The following is a 25,781-nucleotide window of genomic DNA, read 5'->3' on the forward strand; positions in this document are numbered from 1 at the left end:
CAGACCGCTCTCTTCTTCTGCTGCTCTTGCAGTTTTATTTTCCACTGACATCAGACCAGAAACGGCCCCCAAAGCATGCTGGGAGATACGGAGGCAGGATGAAGAATCACCACGTTGGATTATCATCTGCTACAGACTAAGGACTCTCCAGGCTCTGCATTCTGGTCCAAACGTTCACGGTCCAGAGGTCTGAAGCTCTCGTCGGACCTGTAACTGGGCCCCTCTGTGCTGACATGCTGCCCGGAGGGCCGGTGGCGGGCGGGGGGGGGCTCTGCCTGCTGCGGTGGCTGGGCCTCAGGCTGTGTTCCCGGAGGGGGACCCTGGTGTGCGCTCTGCTCTGGTTCGGCTCCTGGTTGTTCCTCAACGGCCTGGTTCTGGTCCACAGGAGCATCCTGTCCGACTACTGCACCGACGACAAGAGCAAGAGGATCCTGCAGAGGCTGGTGAGTGAGACCGCCTGTAGTCCTCTAGTCCTCTGGAGACCCCCTTTAGTCCTCTAGTGCTCTTGAGAACCCAGATGTCCGTCCTTTAAAGTATAAATATCACCTTTGTGTCACTTGTTGAAGAAGCGTTTTGAAGCCTCCAGTTCGGTGTCTTGTGCGTCGCCATCTTGTTTTTTTGCAACCAGTGAACAGGAAGTGACCTTATGGACTAAGGAGCAGTGAGAAGTCTCCGGTAAAGGCCTGTCAATCAGCAGGAAGCCCCGCCCTAAAGCATCCCCTGCTTCACGGTCTGTTAGAGACCTGTCAATCAGAGTGTAACTGGCAACAGCAAAATAGTTACAATGCAAAAAAAACAAGATGCAAATGATCTCCAGGTGTCTCCCCTGAGGACACCGATCAGCCGTCGAACTGCTGATTTATGGAAACATTTTTCCTCTCTCCCCCTCTTTTGTTTAGTCTTTTAGTTTCAGCGCGGTGATGAAATCCACAAACTCTGCAGCTGTTGTTGTTGTTGTTGATGGCTCAATCAAACTCCCACAGAGGTTTGGGGTAAAAAACATTTTCCTTCACACGGGCTGTGATGTCACATCATTAAGGGGCCTTTAATGCAGCGGATGAGAGATCCGAGCGGTGCAGGACGGTGATGTCATGGGCCCGGTTAAAAATACGCTCTCAGGGAACTCCTTGATCTCAGAGAGTTGAACTGTGGGCCGACAGCTGCTCCTCATGAGACGCGAGAGGAAAGGAACCCGTTGCCTAAAAGAAGCTGCCGTCTTCTAAAAGAAATGCGATCCCACTGCTGAAAGGACGACTTCTCTTCCCGGAGAAACATTCTAATCACAAACACACTCATTTATTCTGCTGGAAGCTTTTCTTTGTTCAGAAACACATGAAAGAGGAGCCTGATGTCCACGTTACAGCATCGAACGGTTATTATGTAGAATTCTCTCTGATGTCGGAGCTCGTCTCCATGAGGGTGAACAGGGGCCGGAGCAAGAGACGTAGAGCAAAGAAAAGAGCTGTGGTTGTGCAGAAGGAACTCTGTTATATGTATGAAAACGTGAATTATTAATGCCATTCATCCATGAGCGGATGGATTGCTGACCGGGAAAACAAGAAACAGGGTCAGGGGCCCAAAGTGTGAGAGAACCCCCCCAGGACTACCACAAAGAGACTCAAAACGACTACATAGAGACAGAAAACTACTACAAAGAGACTCAAGCGATGACAAAGAGTCTAAAAACGATTACAAAGAGACTCAAAACAACTACAAAGAGACTAAAAACAACTACAAAGAGACTAAAAACAACTACAAAGAGACAGAAAACTACTACAAAGAGACTCAAAACGACTACAAAGAGACAGAAAACTACTACAAAGAGACTAAAAACAATTACAAAGAGACTCAAAACAACTACAAAGAGACAGAAAACTACTACAAAGAGACTCAAAACTACTACAAAGAGACAGAAAACTACAAAGAGACTCAAATTACTACAAAGAGACAGAAAACTACTACAAAGAGACAGAAAACTACTACAAAGAGACTCAAAACGACTACAAAGAGACAGAAAACTACAAAGAGACTCAAATTACTACAAAGAGACAGAAATTTACTACGAAGAGACTCAAAACAACCACAAAAGACACGCTGCCTCTTCCCCCAGCTGATGGATCAGTGAGTGGTCTCTCATGCACAAAGTTCACGTGAAGCTTCACTGACTTCTTCATGTCTCATAAATCTTCTGCTCAGCCACACGGCTTCTGTAGAAGCACAAATCTGTATGTTCCTGTTGATCCTCGGACTATTTATGGCCTCGTCTGTCACTGCTTGTCTGGCTCTTACTGCCTATTTATGGCCTGATGCTTTTTTAATGTTCATTCAGAGGGACATTCACCAGGGCCTCAAACCGTCTACCGGGGTCTACTGGGATCTACTGGGATCTACTGGGGTCTACTGGGATCTACTGGGGTCTACTGGGGTCTACCGGGGTCTACTGGGGTCTACTGGGGTCTACCGGGGTCTACTGGGGTCTACCGGGGTCTAACGGTGTCTACCGGGGTTTACCGGTGTCTACTGGGGTTTACCGGTGTCTACTGGGGTTTACTGGGGTCTACTGGGGTCTACTGGCCTCATAATTGAATAAAAAGTACTCTGATCCTTCAGAAGAAAGTAAATGTATATCTTTGTATTTCATTTAAACAGACAAAATGACAGAAAATGACTGACTGCTGTTGCCAAGCAACCACAGAAAGCCGGACGTGGGAGCGAACATTTACTTGAGATCTTTTTATTGGAAAAGTTAAACTTTAAAATCTCGTACAATATATATTTTCTACATTTGCCAGTTTTTTTTAATTAAATGATTTGCTTTGATATTAATTTAAATAATTCAGTTTCTTTTCACTCGGCTCCTTAATTGATCTAAAATGACCATTATCCAGTATTGATCGTGTTATTAGTTCATCTGATGATTCAAACATTCAAAGCACCTCAGCAAAGACGAGCCGAAGCCGCGAGGAAACTCGTGGTCCACCAGCCTTTTGTCTGCAGTAAACACACGCGTGTGCGTGTGCGTTGACGGGGTTCCGGCGCCACAGATCTCTAATTACATCACTGTGTCAGACGAAATATTTACCTTCAGGACGCTTTAAAGCGCGTTGTCTCTTTTGTCTCATCAGTCCTTCTCCAAAGGGACACTTTAGGACACGTTCAGGGACAGTGGGGCCACCTGGAACTCCAGCGTGAAGCAGATTACAGAAAATAATAATCAGGTCATCTCCTGTAATAATCACAACCTTCTGAACAAAAAACACATTTTAGAAGACTAAATCCCACATGAATACAGACATATTTATTATATGCAGTAGCTTTAAACTACACGATTGATCCTACACAGGAACATCTCTGCAGAATTAATCAATATTATATTTCTATTTCTGTTGGTGCTTTCATCACAAACCTGTTATCGGCATGTGTGTGTGTGTGTGTGTGTGACTGCCCTTTGACCTCAGGCATTCTTGGAAAGTCAATAAGCATTTAAGGTATATCCACAAATTAGAAGTTATTTTTATTAAAAGAAATATTTATACATATGGATATATTATTTTTTTGATTAAAATGTGTTCTTTTTAAAATAAAGATAATATGTTGAATGAGAAAAATCGAAATGCTTTTAAAAATTGCAAACATTTTTGCAATAATCTATCTTAAACAACTGCTGAAAAACTTAAGTTAACAAATAAAGCAAACTGACTTCTTGCTTCACTTCCTGTGAGCCGACCCGAGGTCCTGGCTCCACCCACGCTGTGTGTGTGTGTGTCTGTGTGTGTGTGTGTGTGTGTGTGTGTGTGTGTGTCTGTGTGTGTGTGTCTGTGTGCGTGAATACCAACCATTCAGCACACACCTCCTCATTCCTGCGGCTGTAAACATCACACCATTGTTCCCAGTACAACAGGAACACTGCTGTGTGTTGATCTAGGCGGGGGGGGGGGACTCTGTACGCTGCTCCACTCGACCTTTGACCCCCGCCGGCCCGGATGAATCTGTGGCCTGTTTGAGAGCACTTTGAGGTCGTGGAGGCGGAGCCAGTTGAACCTTTATGGTAAATAATCACAGAGACAGAATGAAATGATTCTTCTTCTGGAGATGAAGGAGGCAGTAAGTGAAGGAAGGAGGACACGAGGCAGGAGGAGACCAAGGAATGAAGTAGAAGACAATAAAAGCTGACTCTTAATAATGCAGGTAGTTCATCTTCATCATCATCTTTCCTCTCAGCACTGAAACTTCTGAATCAGACGAACCAACAACCTGCTGCAGACCAGGAGACAGAAACACATAAATACAACGGCCCCTGAATGCATCGCTGCACTAACAAACTGTAAAATATACACAAATATGAAATATGAACACTTCTCCTGGTTAAATCGTTTGCTTTATTACGCTGGACCAAAACTACGTTTAGCATTAGCACGTCTATGCTAAGCTAGTTACTGAAGTCTGTTTCCACAGATGACGTGGAATGTTTTTACAGCTCATACAGACAAGAAGCAGATACACACACACACACACACACAGACACACAAGTGTGTGTCTGAGTGTGTGCGTGTGTTCAGTTTACAGCTGTGAGCTGAAGCAGACGTGAGGGTCTCACAGGGTTTACACCACGTCTACATTAATAATACTTTCACTATATTTTGTATATACTTTGTGTGTACTTTATTTATTACAAAACAATACAGAAGTTACGGGAAAAAGTGGACAACAGGTAGACATGTAGAGGACAGGTAGTTAGGTACAGGTAGACATGTAGAGGACAGGTAGACAGGTACAGGTAGACATGTGGAGGACAGGTAGACATGTAGAGGACAGGTAGAACATGAGGACAGGTAGAACATGTAGAGGACAGGTAGACATGTAGAGGACAAGTAGAACATGAGGACAGGTAGACAGGTACAGGTAGACATGTGGAGGACAGGTAGACAGGTACAGGTAGACATGTAGAGGACAGGTAGACAGGTACAGGTAGAACATGTAGAGGACAGGTAGACATGTAGAGGACAGGTAGAACATGAGGACAGGTAGACAGGTACAGGTAGACATGTGGAGGACAGGTAGACAGGTACAGGTAGAACATGTAGAGGACAGGTAGACATGTAGAGGACAGGTAGAACATGAGGACAGGTAGACAGGTACAGGTAGACATGTGGAGGACAGGTAGATTAACAGACTCCCCCCTCCTGACACTAGAGGCAGACTTAATGTCTCCATTATCTCAAGTCTCTCCTTCAACATGTGAACCTGGAGGACCTGGAGGACGTCTGTCACCACTCGGCTCTCATCGCCCCCAGAGTCTCGGTTTCTCTGGACCATTAAAGCTGTCCGTCCGTCCCTCACACTTCCCGCCTCGCGTTACCTGTCCACTGATCCGTGTCCCGAGGAGGAGATCAGTGAGGAGGAGACGAGGAGAGCTCACTACTCGGTCTGCATGAGTTAATTTTCCATTGATTTATACATTGAACCTCCTTGAACATTATTGAACCTCCTCCTGCCAGAGCGCTTGTCCTCTGAGGAGCTCTTTGGTGAAGCTGCAGGTTCTCCTTGCTAACGGGTGTTTGTGTTGGAATGCGTGCGGAGCTGAGGGATTATCCGGGTAATCTCCTCGCTAATCCTCAGCACCTTTGGGCGCTGAGCCGCTTAGTAAAAACATCACAGATGAGGAGAAAAGTCTTTAGCTCCTCGTGCTGAGAGGAGATGATGACTCAACACTCGGTCCATGAAGAACTCCACGTCGCCGCAGATGATACACCTCACTTCCTGCGGCTTCAGGTTCACACGCTGCAGCTGTAACACGTCTGGAACCCACGTAGCATCGTAGCATGATGGAACTAGCGAGCTAGGTAGCGCACCGCTTGCTAATTACAGTATGCTACAATGCTACACCTGAGTTGTTCCTTATCTGCTGGAGGGATGTGGTTTCCTGTGTGGAGGGTTAGCGGGTTAGCTAGCCACCATGCTTCCATGCTAACATCACGCTGGTTTTTGACAGTTGTCTTCTGCTCTGATTAGCATGAAACAGAGCTAATGCTATGTCTGTGTGCTTATCTCATAGATGTTTGATGGCCGACGCCTCTTTGTGCGTCCGCTTGAAGGTGATTCATCTTCTACTCTGTTAAGACAAGTTATGAAAAACCTCCCTGTATCCGGGTAGATTAGCAACAAGGTGAATAACAGAAGGTCCCTTGAAGTTCCATGAAAGTTGTCTTGACCCGGCAGTGGATTGGTGGCCCAGTACTCGCGCATTTACTTTGTGTCCCCCCCACAGTGTCTGCAGTTCGGTGAGGGCTCGGTGACGGGCGACATGTGCGAGGACCTGTGCGTGGTCGGCCTGGTCGAGTACAAGCGCTGCCTCTACTACGAGAACGGGAAGAAGGTGATCGAGGCTCGCTGGAGGGGAAGCCCCGTCATCCTCAAGTCCAAGCTGGAGAACTTCTCCTCCTACGAACCGCTGGCGTTACTGGACTACCAGGTGAGGGCCGGCGGCTCCCAGGAGGTTATTGGGGGGACGGGGATGGGGGGGGGCCCTCTGACTCACGTCGTTCTCTCCAACAGGACACAGAGGAGGAGCTGTCGCCGCTCGATGTGGTTTTCTACGCCACTCTGGAGGTAAGATGCAGAAACCAAAAATCCCAACCAAGAGTGCAGCTTCCCTTTTATTCCACCGTTTTGATCTCAGGTACGAAACTCTCTGGGGCTGGCTGAGGATGACGAGGGGGAAGACGAAGGAGGAGGGGGGGGTAACAGCTCTCTGGCCAGGATTTGGGAGAAGAAGCTGAAGAGCAGAGATAGAAGTTACTCCCGAGCGGAGCTGGCTTCCCTCTGGTCTCTGCTGCAGCAGGAGGAGTACACCTTCCTCAGGTAAAGCCACTGCTAACCGCTACCCGCTAACCCCTACCCGCTAACCCCTAGCCACTAACCACTATCGGCTAACTTCAACTGGCTAACTCCTAGCCGCTAACCCCTACCCGCTAACCCATAGCCACTAACCGCCAACCGCTACCCGCTAGAAGAGTTTTTTTGTCATATTTCTATTCATAAAAACACAAATAACAAAATGAGCAGAAACCGAAAGGGGTAAAATATGAAAATTGAACGTGAAGAGTGGAGGGTTCGTCCTCTGGAGAGAAGCAACGAAGTCGGCGGTTCTATTTAGTTTACTTAGGTAGAGTGTCACCACGGTTCATCCTCTGGAGACCATGACATCAGGTAAAAACAGGTGACGGCGTCCTCCCTCCTCCACCTTGCAGAGTCCTGCAGGACCTCAGCACCCACGTGGCCAAAGTGCTGGGCTCCTGCGGACACTTCTACGCCGTGGAGTACCTTTCGGCCGGCCACGCCTGGGACCAGAACATCTTCTCGCTGGAGGGGGTGGAGGTCCCCGGGCCGCGGGCCAGGTGGAGCTCCAGGGAGAAGGTGCAGCGCATCGCTCTGAGCTTCCTGGACATGGTGCGCCACTTCGACCACGACTTCGCCCACAAGCTGCATCTCTGCGACATCAAGCCGGAGAACTTCGCCATCAGGAAGGACCTGACGGTGAGTCTCCATCCAAAAACACAAAGAAGAACATCTATACCAGAATAAAAAGTCAAGTTGTCTTCATGCGCTTCAACAATAACAGAAAATAAAACCTGTCACAATCGCTCCTCTTTTCACCCTTTGTTGTTCTTTGTTTCCGATTCTTCAGCTCAGTTTGTTTGTGGAACGTTGTTTTTTAAACAAGAAGTTCTGCTTTGTGGACAGAACCTTCAATTGATGCGTCTTTTCTGACTGTGAACATCAGCAAAAAACTGCTTCAAGAGGAGTCAACTGGGTGATAATAATAATATGTGGAGACCTTCATGTGTGTCCTTGTCCCTCAGGTGGTGGCCATAGACGTGGACATGGCGTTCTTCGAGCCCAAGATGAGGGACATTCTGGACCAGAACTGCAGCAGCGATGACGACTGCAACTTCTTCGACTGCTCGTCCCGCTGCGACCGGGACAGACGGAGGTGCAGCGCGGTGCGCAGGAACAGCAACCTGCAGGTGGGACGGGACGGGACGGGACGGGATGGGACGGGACGGGACGGGACGGGATGGGACGGGACATCACAGGCTTTCATTGTTCAGGTTTCTCTCAACAAAATCTCAAAGAACAATTATTGAAACCTCAAACACAGAAGAGAGTTTAAAGCTGTTTCAGTTATTAAAAACATAATTAAATGTGATTTTACACATTAAATCTTTTATACATTAATTAAGAAATAATTCTGTTGTGCTTCAACTTCATTTCATCTTTGGTTTAAAACATTTATTCAGATATTTAGTTTCTTTAATTTTTAAAATACATTTGAGAAATATACATTTTTTTAATAGTTTAGCATTCAGAGAATATCTTTGTTTACAGTGAAAATGAAGATATTTGTAATAAAAGAGCATATACTTATTGTTTGGTCCTATATGTAATTCTTTAATCTCAGGAAAAGAAACTCAAAATAGATTTGATCATAATCATTTATCAAAATAATAAAATATTTTATTATTATAAAAATATCTATTTTTTAAATTCCATTGATCAGTTTAATAACGAATTAGAAGATTAAATTACATGAATTAATAAGCAAATGTCTTTAAGAATTCAAAATGAATCAAGAACAAAAAGTGCTTCTCTAAAGTGTTCAAATAAAAGTTTTTTTTGCTTTTTCCGTTTCAACATATCAAAAACTTCATTTTGTTATTTAACACTTGAACTTGTTTGTATTAATGACTGATATGATGGATGCTTTGAAGTCTTAAACGCTCGTATTTAATTACACAGCAGTGACGATAATCTGCCCGCCGACAGGAAGAGACGCTTTAATTCAACATTCATCTTTTCTTTATCATCGCATTTGCAGAAGTGTGTTAAAATTTTCAACTTGTTCTTTAAATTTATTGCAAAAATGCTTTTGAAGAATTGGATTTTTCATCCAAAGAATAAATAACAAATAGTTCAAGAAAGTTCTGATTTTGCTTTCTATCTTTTTCTATCTACATATTCTTATTTTTAAAATTGCTGTAATCAGTTTTCACATCTTTTATTATCCTTTGTTAAGTTTTTTATTGCTAAAATTATTAATTTTAGTAGTATAATTATTTTTAAACTGAAGTTCTGTGTAAGTAAAGATTTAATTATTTTTAGAATGTGTAGTTAGCACATGTGATAATAATCCAATGATAATAATAAATCAGCTGTTGCTATTACAATTAAATTAATATTAATATTACATTGTAATACAATTAGAATGTTGCTATTGGTTGGATTATTACCATTAGTAGAAGTCAAAATGTATTTAATTAAAATGTAATCAACTTAACACAACATCTCATTAGATGGAAAATGAATAAAATTCTATTACAATGTAAAATGTAAAATTATTGCACTTTTTAAATAATCCAGATTTTAATACATAAAACACCTTTAGAAGAATTATTCTGTAATAATATTTATTTTATTAACAGCTCGTAAACACCTTTTTGTATCGGTATAAATGTAAAATTAAGGAACACTTTTGAAGCATTTTCAATAACAATGATAATGAATTAATGAAAATAATATGAACAATAATCTTATTTTCAATAACGATAGTGATAATAATAAAAACCATCCGTAACTCGTCAGACCTCGGAGGAGACAAAGCACATCACCGCCTCCGTCTCCACGACAACGGCGGGACAGACTCTCATCGCCCGCTCCGGTGTCGCACGTCACATGATACGAGAAACCTGCATTGATGGGAGGAGAACATGAGACGAGGGGTTGCACAAACATCTGAGGAAGAGGAGCGAGAGGAAGGCCTTTAGAATGAAGCAGAGGACACAAGGACGTGAGCGGGGAGGACAAAAGGTGACGAGGGAAGAGAATAGGAGACAAAATAATCAAATGATGAAGAGAAGGAAAGATTAAGAGAGAATAAGGAGTGGAGATCTTAGTCCAAAGAACTTCACTATATAATAAAATAAAGAGAAAACCGAATCAAAGATTTAAAACAACCAGAGGAATAAATAATAATGAAATAATCATCAGACAAAAAGATGAACAATGACCCATTGGTCCACTCAGGGCCCCCCGCCTGTCAATCATCTCCTCGGAGAAAGGAGCCATTGTTTTTATAAGTGTGTGTGTGTGTGTGTGTGTTGCGCATTCATCTTTTCTTTTCTCTTTCCTTTCCTGTTCTCTACATGTCTCCTTGTCTCCTCTCCTCTTCTTTCCTTTCCTCTCGACCTCTTCTTTCCTCTGCTCCTCCTTCTCTTTCTCTTCACTTCTTCTTCTCATTTAATCTGCTTCCTCCTCCTCCATCATCATGTCCTGCTCGTCCTCAGGTGATCTGTGAGAAGATCTTCAGGCCCTGGTTTTCTCCGACTCTCCTCGGGTCCAAAGCCGATCTCCCGCTGCAGGTTTGAAATGAATCTAAAATATTCCTTCGTCTGAAGTTCTACAAATATTAATATTAATGAAATGAAACGTTCTCTCCTCCCTGAAGCTACGTCAGCAGCGAGTGGCCTCCTACTGGACTTAACCCTTTGCTCCATGCTTGCCTCCACCAGGTGGAGCTGCAGCGGGCGGTGCAGGAGTGCTCTGAGACGGAGGGTGGAGGCGTGGAGGAGGAAGACGCAGCAGGAGAGGCGGGGGGCGGAGGTCATAGCGTCCACCTGCGCCTCCTTAGCGTCCTGACCCGCCTCCTCCGGGAGGGAGGGGCTTCAGGGGAGGAAGGCGGGGCCTGGGATGAGAAGGGTCACACGGCGCTGAACTTGTGAGAACTTCCACCTGGAGGGTTCTGGGTTTGAGTCCTCAGCGAGATGTTTTCAGTCCAACGTCGTTCCTGGTTCTTCTTCAGGGTACAAACCCGTCCAGTGAGGCTCCTCAGCTCCACAGGAGGTCCTTCAGGGTGAGCCGCACCGTGGACCCTCTCTGGACAGAAGGACTGACCGCCAGCACATCCTAGAGCGTGTTCCTCAGGAGGCCATCAGTAGGGGGTGAGGAGACTGCTCCTCGACTGGCCACCTTCATGAAGAAGGGATTCTTTAAGTGTCTGAACGTAAAGAAGCTGAACTTCACTCAGAAGACCACCTCCATCCATAGAAGACCTTCTACCAGAGGATATAAGCAGCAGGATGGGGGGTGCTCCTTCTGATGAGTGTGAACTAAAGCTTCCATTAATAAAACCATGAGAAGTGTGAAGTCCTCCCATCTTCTTCTTCTGTGGTGCTTCACAGCAGCATCTTTTACTATAGAAAATACAATATGGTATAATAATAAAATTGTATTGATGGAGACAATCAGACTTATTTAAACACAAAACAAACCACCAACTGACCAAAGTGTTCAATGTTAAACTCTATTTATAAAAATAACTTCTTCAGAGATCTCAAAATGACTGACAGTTAAATAAAGTTATTCTCAGAGTGGCTCCGTTTCTATGGAAACGACATCTCTGACAGACTATAACAGAACTACCCCCCCCCCCCCGGTCCAGGGGTTGGGGTTAGCTTCACGGAAGGCCCAGAGTGAGCAGGAAGTTCTTGAGACAAGTTCAGGCTGGAGCTCCTCAGGTCTCCTCATGAGATCTTCTCACATCTCTGTAAATGAACGAGGAGGCTCCTCAGGGGTGACTTTAACTTCACCCCCCAGGGTTTATTTACAGAGTCTCTGCATTCCTCTCATCACTTTCCAACCTTTAGGAACGCTGCGGTATCTTCTGCCCCGATCTGGTTAAATGATATTTAATGTCATGAAGCTTCTCAGCTTTAAATATAAAACCCAGTGAAACATAACGCGCACTTCAAAGGTGTGTTACCTGTGCAGACCCGCAATTACAGAGAAGGCAGGTGTGGGTCAATCATCATGATGCTTGATGCTTTGAAGTGGTTCTGGCAGCGGGGGGCGAGGGGGGGGGGTCTACTTCCTGAAGCCATCACAGACAATGGAAGTGAAGGAGCTTTGACGTGTTCTCACCTGAAGGCGCCTCAGAAACGAGCCGACGCCGCGCCCTGCCGCAGGGCCTTTGAGCAAAGCTGCAGGTCTGAACCGGTCCTGCTGTCTCTCTGTGGAGAACCCATGTGACGTGTCAGCAAATGTAGATTTAACCTCCAGATCTCCAGACCACATGTCCCTGATGTGCTGCAGATGTTCCTGCTGAGGAGGTCAGCTCTGGAGTCCGGTGATTGACAGGAGAGCCCCCAGAGGCTCCTCCTTCAGGAGCCGGCGGCAGAAGGTCGGCGTGAGGTCAAACCAACAGTTGGCTTGGCGGTCGCCTCGGGCGCCGTTCTGACTCCGGACGGAGTCGAGTTTCCTCAAAGCTGCAGAAGAAACAAAGATCAGAAACTTCTTGTTGGTTCAGTTTTGTGAAAACTATTCTTTTATGAACAATTAAACCGATCAGACCAGCGATCAATAGAGTGTTTGATCCGATCACATGATCTCAGAGGCTCGTCGTCAGGGTTCGACTTGATCCACACAACTGGAGACGTTATTTAAACCATATTTCAAACACTGGATAGTTTCTGACTCACTTCCTGTTTCCCTCCTGCAGGAGAACAGCGATTCCTCCGACTCCTCTGGTCCCATAAACGTCCAAGAGGAGAGTTTATAACAGCAGACATGAAAAGGGGGCAGACTGGGGGGGGGACGTGGGAGCAGAGGGGATGGAGCAGAGATGTAAACGGGTGGAGTGTGACGGAGGTAAAATGAATCAGCTCCACGAAGGAAACGTGAGACCTGAGGTCATCGGATACAACGAACTCCTCACAATCCTTCACTCACATTTAAGTTTTAGAGTGTACAGAACATTCTGTGTGACCACTGGTACACACACACACACACACACACACACACACACACACACACACACACACACACACACACACACACACAAAGAGCCTTTGTGTTGGTCTGGACTGGATTCGGCTCCCAGCAGCCGGCCAACTTCAACTTCCCCACTGGAGCATTTGAGGAATTAGGCAGTGAGGAAAGAGGAGGCGGTCCAGATGGGTCCAGATGGGTCCAGATGGGTCCAGATGGGTCCAGAGCTGGTGAATCAAGCCGCTCAGCAGAACCCTTCATGTTGTTCCCCGTGCGGCTTCCTGAGGAGCAGAAGGAGGCCACAGGGAAAGCGTTGTTTTCTAGGTGTAAAGCAGAAATAAAGGTCCCACTACTTTCATCAGAACTCTGTATTGATCATTTTGTGTTGATCATCAGACGCAGTTCTGATGCTGTTTGACTTCTTCACAGACGACATGAACGCCAGGAGACAACCTGCAGCGGTGTACTGGCCCTTTAAGAGCTGCTTCACGTTCACTTGGTTTGGTCTCTCACATTAAGAGCCTCTTAACAGGGGGGGGACCTGCCAGCTGAGGGGTGTGTGTGTGTGTGTGTGTGTGTGTGTGTGTGTGTGTGTGTGTGTCGGACCTCTCAGAAAGGACTCGTGGGATCCAGCCAGATGTTTCACACTGATATCCAGAGAGTAATGATGAAACACCTGAGAGTCAGCGGTGACCTCACCTGGGGGGAATCTGATTGGACACACACACACACACACACACACACACACACACACACACACACACACACAGACACACTCACACACACACGTCTAACATAATGGAATTCTTCAGCGCCCTATAGCCCAGCGTTGAGTTTCCTGACGGGGGGTTGGGAGCTATCAGAGTGCATTGTGGGAAACATTGGGCTTCACACAGAAAGCTGTAGGAGACGAAAAATGATTCAACTGCTTTTCTCCTTTGACATAAATAAAGATTTAAGTAACTCAACATGAGGTCACCCCCCCCCCCCACACACACACTCACACACACACATACACACATGTGTATGCAACAAATATAGATCAATACATATCCATTGTTATTACATTGTACTAAATGATTCTCGCTTCAGTCAGCAGTGTGTGTGTGTGTGTGTGTGTGTGTGTGTGTGTGTGTGTGTGTGTGTGTAGAACACACATGTGAAACAAAAAGAAAGCACTCACTATATAAATAACAAAACATACATTTATCCACATTTCAGCATATAAATATCATTTTACATTTGTTAACAAACAACCAGCTGCTCTATAAATATAATATGAATTGTTATATAATATAATACAGAGAATTCTCTATAGAATATGAACTGTTTAAAATTCAAAAACAATTTTTCTGAACAATTTTTCAAGAAAATAAAAAACCTTTTAACGTTTATCAGCAAGAAGTGGAGCCATTTCAGAGCTGCTGAATGATGAACTAAACGTGCCGGAGACCTTTAACTCTTAAACATCTGGTGTCTCAAATCAAACAAACCCAAGAACCCAAAACGTGTCACTTCCTGTTTTAAACAGCTCACCTCAGGAGTAGATGAAGATGGACATATTTCACATGAGCAGCTCTTAATTATATGCTGTTTGCATGTGTGTGTGTGTGTGTGTGTGTGTGTGCGTGTGTGTGTGTGTGTGTGTGTGTGTCTCAGGCCTCGGCCAGACAGCTCATGACCTTCAGCATCAGCTCCCTCTTCTTGTCTTTGGGTTTGATCGTCACTCCTCGTCCCTTCAGCCACAGCAGCAGAGAGGCAGAGCTCAGCCTGGACAGCTGAGGGAGGGGGAGACGGGTGAGTACGAGGGGGAGACAGGTGAGTACGAGGGGGAGACGGGTGAGTACGAGGGGGAGACGGGTGAGTACGAGGGGGGGACAGGCAGAAGGACAGAAGAGGTGAAGGTGTCCTGACCTGGTTGCTTCTGGCCATCTGCTCCACGTCTCGTGTCTCCGATCTGGGATTCTTCTGCTTGGACTCGACGCTCTAGAAGAACAAAACCATTAAAGGTGAACCCGGCTGACACAGAGGAGTTAAACCAGTGGACTGCTGAGAGAGTTTAGATGATGACAGGAGCCTTCACTCCTCCACCCAGCAGCCTCCAACTTCTGGACGGCTCTCAGGCGTTGACTCGACAAATGAGATTGTCTCTCTCACCCGTCTGATGCTGCTGGAGCTGTCCTTGATGGAGGCATCAGAAGGTGGAGCGGCTGAAGGGTGTTTGACGATATCAGAGGGTGGTGCAGACGAGGAACGTCTGTTGGAGATGTCAGAGGGTGGAGTAGCAGTGCTTCTGGACCTGGGTCTGTGGATCTCCACCTTTGGAGCCAGGAGGAACCCGGGTCTGGGCCTGGAGGCCGGGCTGAGGCTGCCCATGCGTCTGAGTCCCGGCGCAGGAGGTTCAGAAGGTCGGTTGAAGCAAGCAGCGGCCGATACAGCAGGAGGCGGGAGGGCCGCCGCCGTCAGAGAAGAAACCCCCGAAGAAGAAGTGGCGATGGTCGTCAGTGTGACCCTTCCCCTCTGCTCCCCTCGACCAATCAGCTGCTGCCTCTGCTTCTGGAGCCGCAGCAGCGCCACGTTGGCGAGGCGAGAAGGACACTTGTTCCTGAAGATGGGAACCAGCTGAGTGGAGGACATCACGGGGGTAAGGCGAGGGAGGGCCGAGGAGGAGGAGGAGGAGGAGGAAGATGGAGGACAGCGTTGCTCTCTTCTGCACTCGTGACTTTGCATCAGACTGTTACCCAGAAGCCCCTGGGCTCTGTCACGCCAGGTCAGAGGCTGCAACCCCAAACAGGGCTCCACGGCTCGGGGGGGAGGAGGAGGACGAGGGGGGGGCGGGAGCTGACTGAGGACCGGCCTGATGGAGGATGAGGTGGTGCTCAAGTTAATCTGCTCACCACCTGGCGCCTGAGGAGGGAGAGGAGACACGATGAGATGGAGACTCTCTGCAATGAATACAAATGATTCCCCATCAGACCTCCCTCCTCTTCCTCAGCGTGGCCATGCTGCCCCCCGGTGGTCACATGACATCCCAAACGCGTGTACCTGAGGCGCGGCGGCGGGGCTCAGGCCCGCCGTGCGGTAACGGGGTTTCCCGCTGAGCGGCGCAGGGAAGCCGCAGACGGAGCGCAGCCCGTCCCTTAGGTGGGACAGGAAGTGGCCCGGCGCCGCCTGAGGCCCGGCCCGGACGCAGCGCTCCACGGGCTGCAGGCGGACGCAGCTCAGAGGGTATCTGCTGGGGGTTAAAGGGGCAACGCAGGTTCAAAGCAGGTGCTTATACTCGTATTTACATACAGACTCTTTATGGGAAGTTTCTTTATCTACCGTCACATTTTTATCGATGGTCTTGACTTTCAAACTAAAAGTGGAAAGTTGAACCAAGTTTCACTAAAGTGGGAAAAAAGGCTCAGTGTTATAAATAATAAACTATTTAGATATTTCCATCCTCTCCTTGATGCTCTGATGAAATATTTTATCTTTATTTTGGTTATTCTTTTTGATGGATGACTTTACTGCACATGATGGGTTCAAGGACCGCTGGAAAGATCTAAATAATTTGATCAATGCGTAGTTTTGACATTTGTTTAGAGAAAAAGGCTAATTCATGAATGTAATGAGGAAACATTTTTTAGTGGTACTGCGTGATGGTAGTTTTATACTTTGTTGATATTCACACAATAACGTCGTCATGATCTTTTATTTTGAAGGATACGTGAAGAGTCTCTCCCCCACCAGTCTGAAGTAGACGCTGCAGTAAACCACCTCTTCTTCAGCGAGGTCAGGGAGTCTGTAGCCGTACTGTAACACACACACACACACACACTGTAGAAGCATGCTGAGGGTCTAAGGGACAACAGATGTAACTCAAAGAATAGGTTACCACGACAACGGCTCTGAGTAGTTGTGTGTGTGTATTTGTTGCGTGTCTGTTAGTTCGTTGTGTACCAGGTGGTTCCAGTGGTCCTGCAGGTCTCTGTAGGTTCTGAATGGTCCGTCTCTGGGCAGCTTACGGCTGATGTTGATGATCTGACCTCTCTTCATGCTGCACACACACACACACACACACAGGTTATTGAACACAGAAGAGCTGCAGCGCCCCCTGCTGCTCACCGACAGTCAACACAGCCAGATTCTTGATCTGGTGAGAGAAGCTAGATCAATTTAATTAATTGAGTTATTAGGCTGTTAAATGTACCAAAATAAAATTAAAAAATGATGTAAAACTTGATTAATCAAAAAAAAATGCTGCTTGCTATTGCCTAAAATGTTATGTGGGAGATGCAGTAAGTCTCAATTAAAAACATCTACCTGGGCAGGACGTGACACCACACGGCCCCCCCAGTGTCGAGGACGGAGTCCGGATCGGAGCAGAACCTCCTCAGGACCATCGGAGCATAGTCAAAGTCCTCCAGCTGCAACATGAACAGAAACACACACACACAGATGTCTCATCTCATCAGTTATATTATTCAGTTTCTGCATCTCGCTGTGTGTGTGTGTGTGTGTTTGTATAGAAATGCCTCACTCTGATTGGTGGAAGTCGGACCACGTTGGCTTCAACGCTGATGCACAGCTGATCCTCACTGGTACTCAGCTCCAGGCCTGACACACACACACACACACACACACACACACACACACACACACACACGCACACACACATACACGCACACACACACGCACACACACATACACACACAGACACACGCACACACACATACACACAACGTGATATTTCTGTTTTCCATTATTTTCCATTTATGTTTATTCCATTATTTTGACACGTGCGTCTTCTTTGTGAAACAGGACAAAGCACAAAGCGAGCTCACCGACGGCCTGCAGCCGCCCGTCCTCAGTCAGGAAGTCTTTCCCTGAGGACGAAGGGACACCAACTTCAACAAAATCACACCTGAACACGTTCACAAACTTTCACACTCGCAAATAGGGGGGAGGGGCGGGCCTTATCTCCATGGAAACCGTCAACAAGTTAATGAAATGTTTTTGTTCAGCACCAGTTAGTGGAAGTCACCTGGTTTATTACAGATGTATAAACCCAGAAATAAAGCAATGAAAGCTGTGATTTGTTTATAATAAACAAAAGTCTGAATATGTCTGCAAGACGACGAGTGAATCACTCAAATGTTGGATGGAAGGAAGACGACATGTCGGTGTTCGCTGTTCCTTCAGATACCCGCTTTGATTCTGAGAGCTCAGGTTTAAATAGATTCATGAAGGTTGAGAAGCCCCCACCCTCCTCCCCCCTACACACACACACACACGTTCCTTTAATGTCGGACTGGGTGAAGGTGAAGGGTTCATTGAGTGTTGCAACACTCACATAAAGCCTGTTTATGATTCTGAATGTCATCTTTAAACTAATCAGATGTGAACATGGAGCTTTGGTTCTGATCCAGGACGTAGTGCTGGACTATCTGCAGGGAAGGGAGGCCCAGGAGAAGCAGAACCTGGACTGAGAGGGTTTCTGAAAGGACCGTGGTGGTTGGAGACACTACCACTTTAGTCCACAGGGGGCGACAGAACCAACACAACATAAAAGGAGAGCAATGAAACACTCAGCCTCACCTGAGATCAGGTAGAGTCCAGCCTTGTTCCAGCTGGGAGCCAGGCGAGTGATCAGAGAGAAGGACAGACAACACTGGAGGACATCTGGAGACACCCCCTGAGGACAGCCCAGCTACACACACACACACGCACACACACACAATACACAACTAAAAGCAAGCTGAAATGTTTCACAGTGGTCCAGCAAGGACACATCTGTCCGTCCTCCCACCTGCAGACTGCGTCTCTGTCCAAACACCTGCAGGATTCCTCTCTGGTAGAAAGGGATCTAGGGAAGGAGACAAGTGAGCATCAGACGCCACGAGGCCGCCAGACGAGGTCGCTATTAACAAGCTTTAACTGAGTGATAATGTGTGTGTGTGTGTGTGTCTACGTGTCTGTGTGTGTTTCCTGTGTGTGTCTGTCGGTCTCTGTGAGTCCTTGTGTGTGTGTTTGTTTACAAGGCCAAAGTCTTTAAACTGTCAGTGTGTGTGTTTCTTTTACAGCTACACACACCTATACAGAATCATCACAAAGTACTTCAAATAAACACAATCAATGAAGTACTTGTACACATAGAAGATCAAATTAAAATACAAACATCTCACGTTACAATTCATTAACAATAATGAACCTTCAGCAGAGAAGAGAACATTTCAACATTGTTGATCACCAGATGTGTGAACAGCTGTTCTTAACCAGCTTTTATATGAACTTATATGTAGGATCTTTAAAGCTGTGTGTGTGTGTGTGTGTGTGTGTGTGTGTGTGTGTGTGTGTGTGTGTGTGTGTGTGTGGGGGGGCGGGGTCGTAGACCTTGAGATGGAGGACGAGGAGCTGACCATGTGACACAAACCTTGAGTGACTTTATAACTGCTTCTCTGAGTTCCCTTGTTATTAGTTATCATAATTAATGAATACATCTTATGAAAGTACTGGAGCATAGATTAGGGTTGACAGACCTTGAAACCACCCCCCCCCCCTTTAGAGACTTTAGAGAAGGCAGAAGAACAAGAGCATGTTGTTGTTTCTTACAGCTACGACCACGACCACGTTGGAGAAGGAGTCCAGAGCCGGAGACGCCAGAACATCAGAGTACAGCAGCACCAGCTCTCTGTGGACACGTACGTAGAAAACCCCTCACAAACGGTAATGATCGTTCCTCGTCATGGTTACCATCGAAGAGAAGACTATGAGCATAAATGTGTAATGTGGTGGCTGACCTGCAGGTCTTCATCTGTGTGCTCCTCAGATCCTCGTCCTGCTCCTGAAGACCCAGAGACACGCAGCACAGATTCTTCAGGGCAGGAAGCCCGAGGAAAAACATGGAGGCCTGGACCCCCCCCCGACTCATCCTAGACACACACACGCACACACGTGTCCATAGGATCCAGAAGGTGATCAGTACTCTATGTGATGGAGGCTTTGAGTGAAGCATCACACATTGTGTGGACAAGAGGAAATAATCATGATCATAGTAATTGTAAACAGACCTATGACACACATCTGTTAATTCAATGAAGAAGTAGGAATAAAAAGTTAGATGATTAAGCAACCAACCTGCAGGCCTGCAGAAGAAAACAATTCAACCCACTTAAAACCAAGAATCATGAACAGTTTACTCGTTAAAAGATAGATAAGCAATAAAAGACTGTTAGTAATACGTAAGAATTGAGACATAGGAATTAAAACCAATTTTAAAAAGTTAGAAAATATATAAAAAAAATAAGAAAAACAGATAATAATATGACACGCAAGTTAAAACCACATAGAAAAGTTAGAGATTATATAAAATAAATAAAACTGGCAACCAGCTAACAAGAAGCTAATGTAGTTACTGCTAATACCAGCTAACAAGAAGCTGATGGCGTTACTGCTAACACCAGCTAACAAGAAGCTAATGGAGTGAATGCTAATACCAGCTAACAAGAAGCTAATGTAAGTACTGTTAACAAGAGCGTGAAATCTGTATTGTCCTTTTTATTTAGATATTTAGTTAATCAAAGTTATACTTACGCTCACACAGGATTAAGATAACACTTATGATTTAAGGAGACGTATTGTTTTTCTTTAATTAACTTGTTAACAACATTAACATTGGCAAAGATGATTCTTTTCTAAGCTAGATTGTTTGAGACGTGATGGAATGAGTACTCACTCTGATTCAATTAACCAACACAATTCAAAGGTGGACAAATATTGTACTTTATATTGGTCATAGATATAGAATAATAATACAGCATATATTATGTAACAACAATGATATCACTACTAACACCACATATTGTAAATTAGTTTTTACTTGTAACATTTATAAAGAAGTGTAAAGATTTGTAAAGTTGCCCGTATATCTTGGAGTGATACGACGTGTTAATAAACAATCTTTGACCTGAAATCAGTTGGCTTTCCCGCCAGAGCCCTTGGGAATTCAAGGGTCGCGTGACAAGTGTTTCCTAGAGAGTCAAAGAGGAGAACTTTCACATCGTCACCGCCTCCCGGGTGACTGACAGCTCATCCGACCAATAGCCAGTCACTGTGCGAGGAACTTTGAAGCGTTCGTGAAGCAGCCAGAAATAAATGTCCTCTTACCGGAAACCAACTTGTCAAAATAAAGTAGAAATGTTGCTAAAGACGAAATGTGACCGGAGCCCGGAGCTGACTGAAGGGGACAATTGATACAAAACAGAATGCAGGCACAATAAAGCTGTCAGAAAGTGTTTCTGTATGATGTCATGTTATTTGTTTATTATTCTAACATACAAGTTACTTACTTACTTACTATCAAAGCCTATACTTAATGAGAGCCTATATTCAGTTGCCACACATGGTTAAACGAGACTTTTACTCTGAAAAACAACCCGCACTACTAGTGTTGTGTCCCACTCAGCTGGACGTTCCTGAACTCACCACGGGCTGGATGTCGGCCCTGAACTCACCACGGGCTGCACCTCGGCGCTTATCGGTAGAAAGTGGGGTAAATGTCGGTGTGTTTGCACCCTGCGGGATTACACAACCGCCAACAGGCACTTTAACGACGCCCGTCGACGGTCAGCGGCCACTTCCTGTCTGAAGGTCCGACTCGCCATTCACACAAATGGGGGAAAAGGAGGAAAAAAGTCCCGCAGGAGTAAAATACTTCCGGCTGTCGGAGATCGAGCAGCAGAACACTTTCAAATCCACTTGGATCATCATCCAGCACAAAGTGTACGATGTCACCAAGTTCCTGGAGGAGGTGAGGGAGCCGCTTTACATCGACAGAAGTGAACCTGAGCAGAAACGTTCATTAGAACTTCCGTCTGTTTATCTCTCCTGTAAAATAACTTAAAAAGATGCATTGTTGTTGTCAAAAGAGACGCTACATGTGGCTTTATTCAGATCGGTGGTGAGTTCAGGGGCTCAAGAAGAGACTGTTATCAATATCCAACAGTCCATGTCAGCTGTTTGTGATTAAAGATTAAAGTCCATGTTAACATGAACATCTATATCCATTTATTTAATGGTTAGTGGAGACTTTAAATCAGACTTTTGTTACATCTGATATTTTATGCCACATTTTGAAACAATAATACGCTCAATAAACCTAAAGAGCATTTTAAACAGGGCCGGGTCTAGGCAGGGGCAAGAGGGGGCCTGGCCCCCTCAAATAAATGTTGTGCCCCCTCAAACTAGGTGCTGGAGCACAATGCCCCCTTTAGTGGCTCATACATGCCTGTCTAGACCCCGCCCTGATTTTAAAGCAAAGCAGACCTGGAAGAGGACGTCAGCTTGCGCCGTGACCTTTGACCTCTGGGCCGGGGCACCGTGGCTCGTGGTTTGCAGAGTTCAGGCGGTTTGTGTTTCTGTCGTCGGAGGAGAAACATCGCGTTGAAGCGGCGGCCTTGTGAAGCCGCGCAGTCATTGGCTGACCCCGGGGGTGGGAGGGGTCATACAAACAGACATACATATAATATAATCAGTATTATGCTGAATGATGAGTGAGAGGGCGTTTGTTTTTCACACCAGCACCCCGGAGGAGAGGAGGTGCTTAGGGAGCAGGCGGGAGGAAACGCCACCGAGAGCTTCGAGGACGTCGGTCACTCCAGCGACGCCAGGGAGATGTCCGCCGCCATGGTGATCGGAGAGCTGCACCCGGTCAGTGTCTGCCTGAGGGGGGGGGGGGGCCAAGGACGTCATGTGACCTAACTGTCTCTCTCTAACTGTCTGCAGGATGACCGACACAAGATCACCACACCTGAGGTAAGTGAGCAGCCAACGCATGATGTCATGGAGGTGTGTTGTTTTCCAGTTGCATCATGGGAAACGTAGTTGACCTACACTCAGGACATGTGACTTATTTAATATTGTTTGGATAAAAATCCCTGGAGTTCATTAGTTTCTGTGCATCTGACTGAAGCCGTTTGTTTCCTTCTTACCATTTATTTTGTATACATATAATAAATAGTTTGTCTTTTTAAGTCAGATGTAAATGTTTTTTTGCTTCATCACGCGGTTTGTTTTACAGGAAACTCCTGTGACCACTCTGAAGGACAACGCCAGGTACACACACACACAAACAAGCACTAGTTGGTTAGCATTAACTAGCATTGTTTATCTTACGGTTAGTTAGTTATTAACTAGCATTGTTTTTTACAGTTGGTGGACTAACTGGTTGATCCCCGTTTTGGCGGCAGCCATCGTCACACTGATGTACCGCATCTGCATCTCTGAGTGACATCATCACACATGCAGCTGTGATGTCATCAAGAGAATGGCAGCGGGGAGAGACCAACCACCAATCAGATCAGTGGAATAAAACCATCTCTTCTGGTCTCTGACTCCCAGTACGAAGTTACCCATGATGCACTTCACTCACTGTTAAACCAACCAATTGGCTGGTGTTATGCTAATGAAGTCATTGACACTTTGAATTACTGATGTTTGGTGAAATCATGTAGAAATGAATGAATGTATAATTTTCACTGATTGTAAATGAGTTCATAAATATGCAAATCAGCAGCTAACAGCAGTCATGTGACCGTAGCGTCCATCCCATTACGCTATTTCAGTATAAAAGCACTTACTGTACTAAATTACTGTTTTTTTATAGTTTGTGAAAAGCTTTGATTTAATAAAATTAGTCAAACTGTTCTCCATTTTCTTCTCACCTTCTCTGACCTTTGACCCTCACACCAGAGCCTTAGAGAGAGAAACCTTCCCTCTGCCTTTAAGATCTAACGTCTCAATAAAAGAATCCAGAACCTCTGAATGTCAGGCCCTGGGAACTAGTACCAACCATTTATTACCAACTAGTACCAACCATTTATTACCAACTAGTACCAACCATTTATTACCAACTAGTACCAACCATTTATTACCAACTAGTACCAACCATTTATTACCAACTAGTACCAACCATTTATTACCAACTAGTACCAACCATTTATTACCAACTAGTACCAACCATTTATTACCAACTAGTACCAACCATTTATTACCAACTAGTACCAACCATTTATTACCAACTAGTACCAACCATTTATTACCAACTAGTACCAACCATTTATTACCAACTAGTACCAACCATTAATCTCAGTGTTTGGTGCGTAACAAATAAAGAAGAAAAAATAAAAAAAGTCAGGTTTTTGAGTTTTTTGTTCAAAATAAAAATAAATAAATTTTATTTCCTTTTTTCCTGGGAACTAGACTATTATCTTGAAATCTCACTGAGTAAATTTTATCATCACACTCTACATGATAATACTTCTGTTACTTTACTATATGATAATACTTCTGTTACTTTACTATATGAGAATACTTCTGTTACTATACGACATGATAATACCTATGTAATTAACTACATGATAATACTTCTGTACTTTACTAGAATAAAATACGAGAATACGTCTGAAACACCAAGATGAGCATACTTCTGTAGTTTGTGAGAATCCTTTTGAAAACCTTTTTTCTAATGGAGTACTACGGTGTTGTATTTGTACATCTACCTGAGTAAAGTATCCCACTTACGTGCACAGCCTCGTGATTGTTGGCGTCGTTGTTTACAGCGATGACGTGTTTCCGCCTCGCTGCACGCAAACAGGTGAAAGTTGATTTTTTTGATGTGACCGTGCTCGTGTCCGTGGGGATCAGCACGCGCACAGTCCCGAAGAGGAGGGGGGGGGGCATCTATATACAACCCCGAGAAGGCCACGGACTCATCACCGGCCTCCTGCTCGCCTCTCCGGATCCACACCGGAGGAGAGACGCGCTCCCCGGGCGAGATGAAGAACGGCCTGGAGGAGGAGGAGGAGGAGGAAGGAGATCTGGACGACGAGGTGGACGCTTCTCACCTGGAGAGGTTCATGAAGGACCGGAGGAGAGCCCAGTCCCTGCCCGCGTACCCGGCCGCGCTCCTGGCCGGAGTCCCCGGGAGCAACGGAGGGAAGCACGTAAAGTTCGCCGACTCCATGGGGCTCAACCTGGCCAGCGTGAAGCACTTCAGCTCGCTGGAGGAGCCGCGGATCCCCAGCAAGGTCCTGTCGCGGCACAAGAGCTTCCCGCCGCCGCAGCACGACTTCCTCAACGACCTGTGCCAGAGCTTCAAGTCCAGCCTGGACACGGACCGGCTGGTGGCCTGCTTCCCAGAGCCGCGGGACGCAGAGCGGCGGCTCCAGCGGCTGCGCGTCTGCCTGGAGAAGGTCGTCATCACCCAGTTGGACGTGCGGGGCCAGATCCGGGTCCGGACCAGCTGCACCCACAAAGAGGTCGGACTCAGGTACACCTTCAACGACTGGCTCTCCTACGTGGACGCACAGGCCCTGCCCGGTGCCGCGGCCCGGCCGGGGGAAGAGGGGGAGCGCTTCGGCTTCACCGTGTACACGCCGCCCTTCATGGACCCCAGCTCGGCCGTTCACTTCGCCGTGTACGTGCGGAGCGAAGAGGGGGAGTTCTGGGACAACAACGAGGGGAGGAACTACACCCTGCGGTACCGCTGCATGCCCGGCACCTCGCCGAGTTTCAGCGCCGCGTTCCACGCCTACTGAGCGCGCGTAAAACCTCCAAACCTCTCCATTCAACCGACAACTCTGTGCGTAAAACCTCCAAATCTCTCCATTCAACCTACAACTCTGTGCGTAAAACCTCCAAACCTCTCCATTCAACCGACAACTCTGTGCGTCAAAGCAGTTTTGTCTTTACTGTGTCGCACCTGCTTAATAACACTTTGAGTCTTTTGGAGGTCAGAAGTTCAAATTTACTTTCTCTTTTTATTCGTCCACGTCTCATGGCAACAACACAGTGGACGTTTTGGCCGGACCTCCTTTGAGGAGGAAAACGTGCCTCGCTCTCTGCTGCTCTGTGGACCAGCACCAGGATGTGGGACATTGCCAAAATAAGACGTAGCTCATTAATTTGAGCTCAGA

General features: G+C 46.1%; 4 protein-coding genes and 1 long non-coding RNA gene across 7 annotated transcripts in view; 3 read left to right on the forward strand and 2 right to left on the reverse strand.

Moving 5' to 3' along the window:
- Positions 1-3,926, reverse strand: part of LOC134107469 (uncharacterized) — a 4,672-nt gene extending 746 nt beyond the window's left edge. Inside the window, exons 1-2 of the long non-coding RNA XR_009942738.1 lie at positions 3,851-3,926; positions 3,083-3,175 (exon numbers count right to left, since the gene is read on the reverse strand). This is a non-coding gene — a long non-coding RNA (uncharacterized LOC134107469). The remainder of the gene's footprint in view (positions 1-3,082; positions 3,176-3,850) is intronic.
- Positions 1-11,202, forward strand: part of dipk1c (divergent protein kinase domain 1C) — an 11,972-nt gene extending 770 nt beyond the window's left edge. Inside the window, exons 3-10 of one of the 3 annotated variants that reach the window (XM_037456147.2) lie at positions 33-443; positions 6,269-6,472; positions 6,556-6,609; positions 6,680-6,861; positions 7,251-7,536; positions 7,863-8,027; positions 10,344-10,418; positions 10,569-11,202. In XM_037456147.2, the coding sequence (XP_037312044.2) occupies positions 234-443; positions 6,269-6,472; positions 6,556-6,609; positions 6,680-6,861; positions 7,251-7,536; positions 7,863-8,027; positions 10,344-10,418; positions 10,569-10,778 (1,386 nt within the window). In that variant the 5' untranslated portion in view covers positions 33-233 and the 3' untranslated portion in view covers positions 10,779-11,202. Of the gene's footprint in view, positions 1-32; positions 444-3,941; positions 6,473-6,555; positions 6,610-6,679; positions 6,862-7,250; positions 7,537-7,862; positions 8,028-10,343; positions 10,419-10,568 lie in introns of those variants that run through there. The other 2 variants (XM_062559117.1, XM_062559118.1) reach the window with 2 other exon arrangements.
- A 132-nt stretch (positions 11,203-11,334) lies between these two features.
- LOC119198900 (uncharacterized protein C18orf63-like) lies at positions 11,335-20,606 on the reverse strand. The gene is made up of 13 exons (XM_037456490.2): positions 19,608-20,606; positions 19,420-19,498; positions 18,617-18,673; positions 18,406-18,517; positions 17,652-17,693; positions 17,348-17,424; positions 17,131-17,234; positions 16,768-16,864; positions 16,535-16,620; positions 15,868-16,054; positions 14,980-15,729; positions 14,737-14,808; positions 11,335-14,600 (listed from the first exon to the last, which is right to left on the reverse strand). Exons 1-13 carry the CDS (start codon positions 19,820-19,822, stop codon positions 14,478-14,480), a joined length of 2,001 nt encoding a protein of 666 aa, XP_037312387.2. The 5' UTR covers positions 19,823-20,606; the 3' UTR covers positions 11,335-14,477.
- Positions 20,607-21,310: 704 nt separating this feature from the next.
- Positions 21,311-23,511, forward strand: LOC119198904 (cytochrome b5). Its single transcript, XM_037456499.2, has 5 exons — positions 21,311-21,616; positions 22,387-22,515; positions 22,591-22,620; positions 22,886-22,920; positions 23,017-23,511. Exons 1-5 carry the CDS (start codon positions 21,479-21,481, stop codon positions 23,093-23,095), a joined length of 411 nt encoding a protein of 136 aa, XP_037312396.2. The 5' UTR covers positions 21,311-21,478; the 3' UTR covers positions 23,096-23,511.
- Positions 23,512-24,511: 1,000 nt separating this feature from the next.
- On the forward strand, positions 24,512-25,465 carry ppp1r3g (protein phosphatase 1 regulatory subunit 3G). Its single transcript, XM_037456497.2, has one exon. It carries the CDS (start codon positions 24,642-24,644, stop codon positions 25,401-25,403), a length of 762 nt encoding a protein of 253 aa, XP_037312394.2. The 5' UTR covers positions 24,512-24,641; the 3' UTR covers positions 25,404-25,465.
- Positions 25,466-25,781: the final 316 nt, after the last annotated feature.

The sequence above is a fragment of the Pungitius pungitius genome, chromosome 19, assembly GCF_949316345.1.
Source record: "Pungitius pungitius chromosome 19, fPunPun2.1, whole genome shotgun sequence".
NCBI classification, from domain to species: domain Eukaryota; kingdom Metazoa; phylum Chordata; class Actinopteri; order Perciformes; family Gasterosteidae; genus Pungitius; species Pungitius pungitius.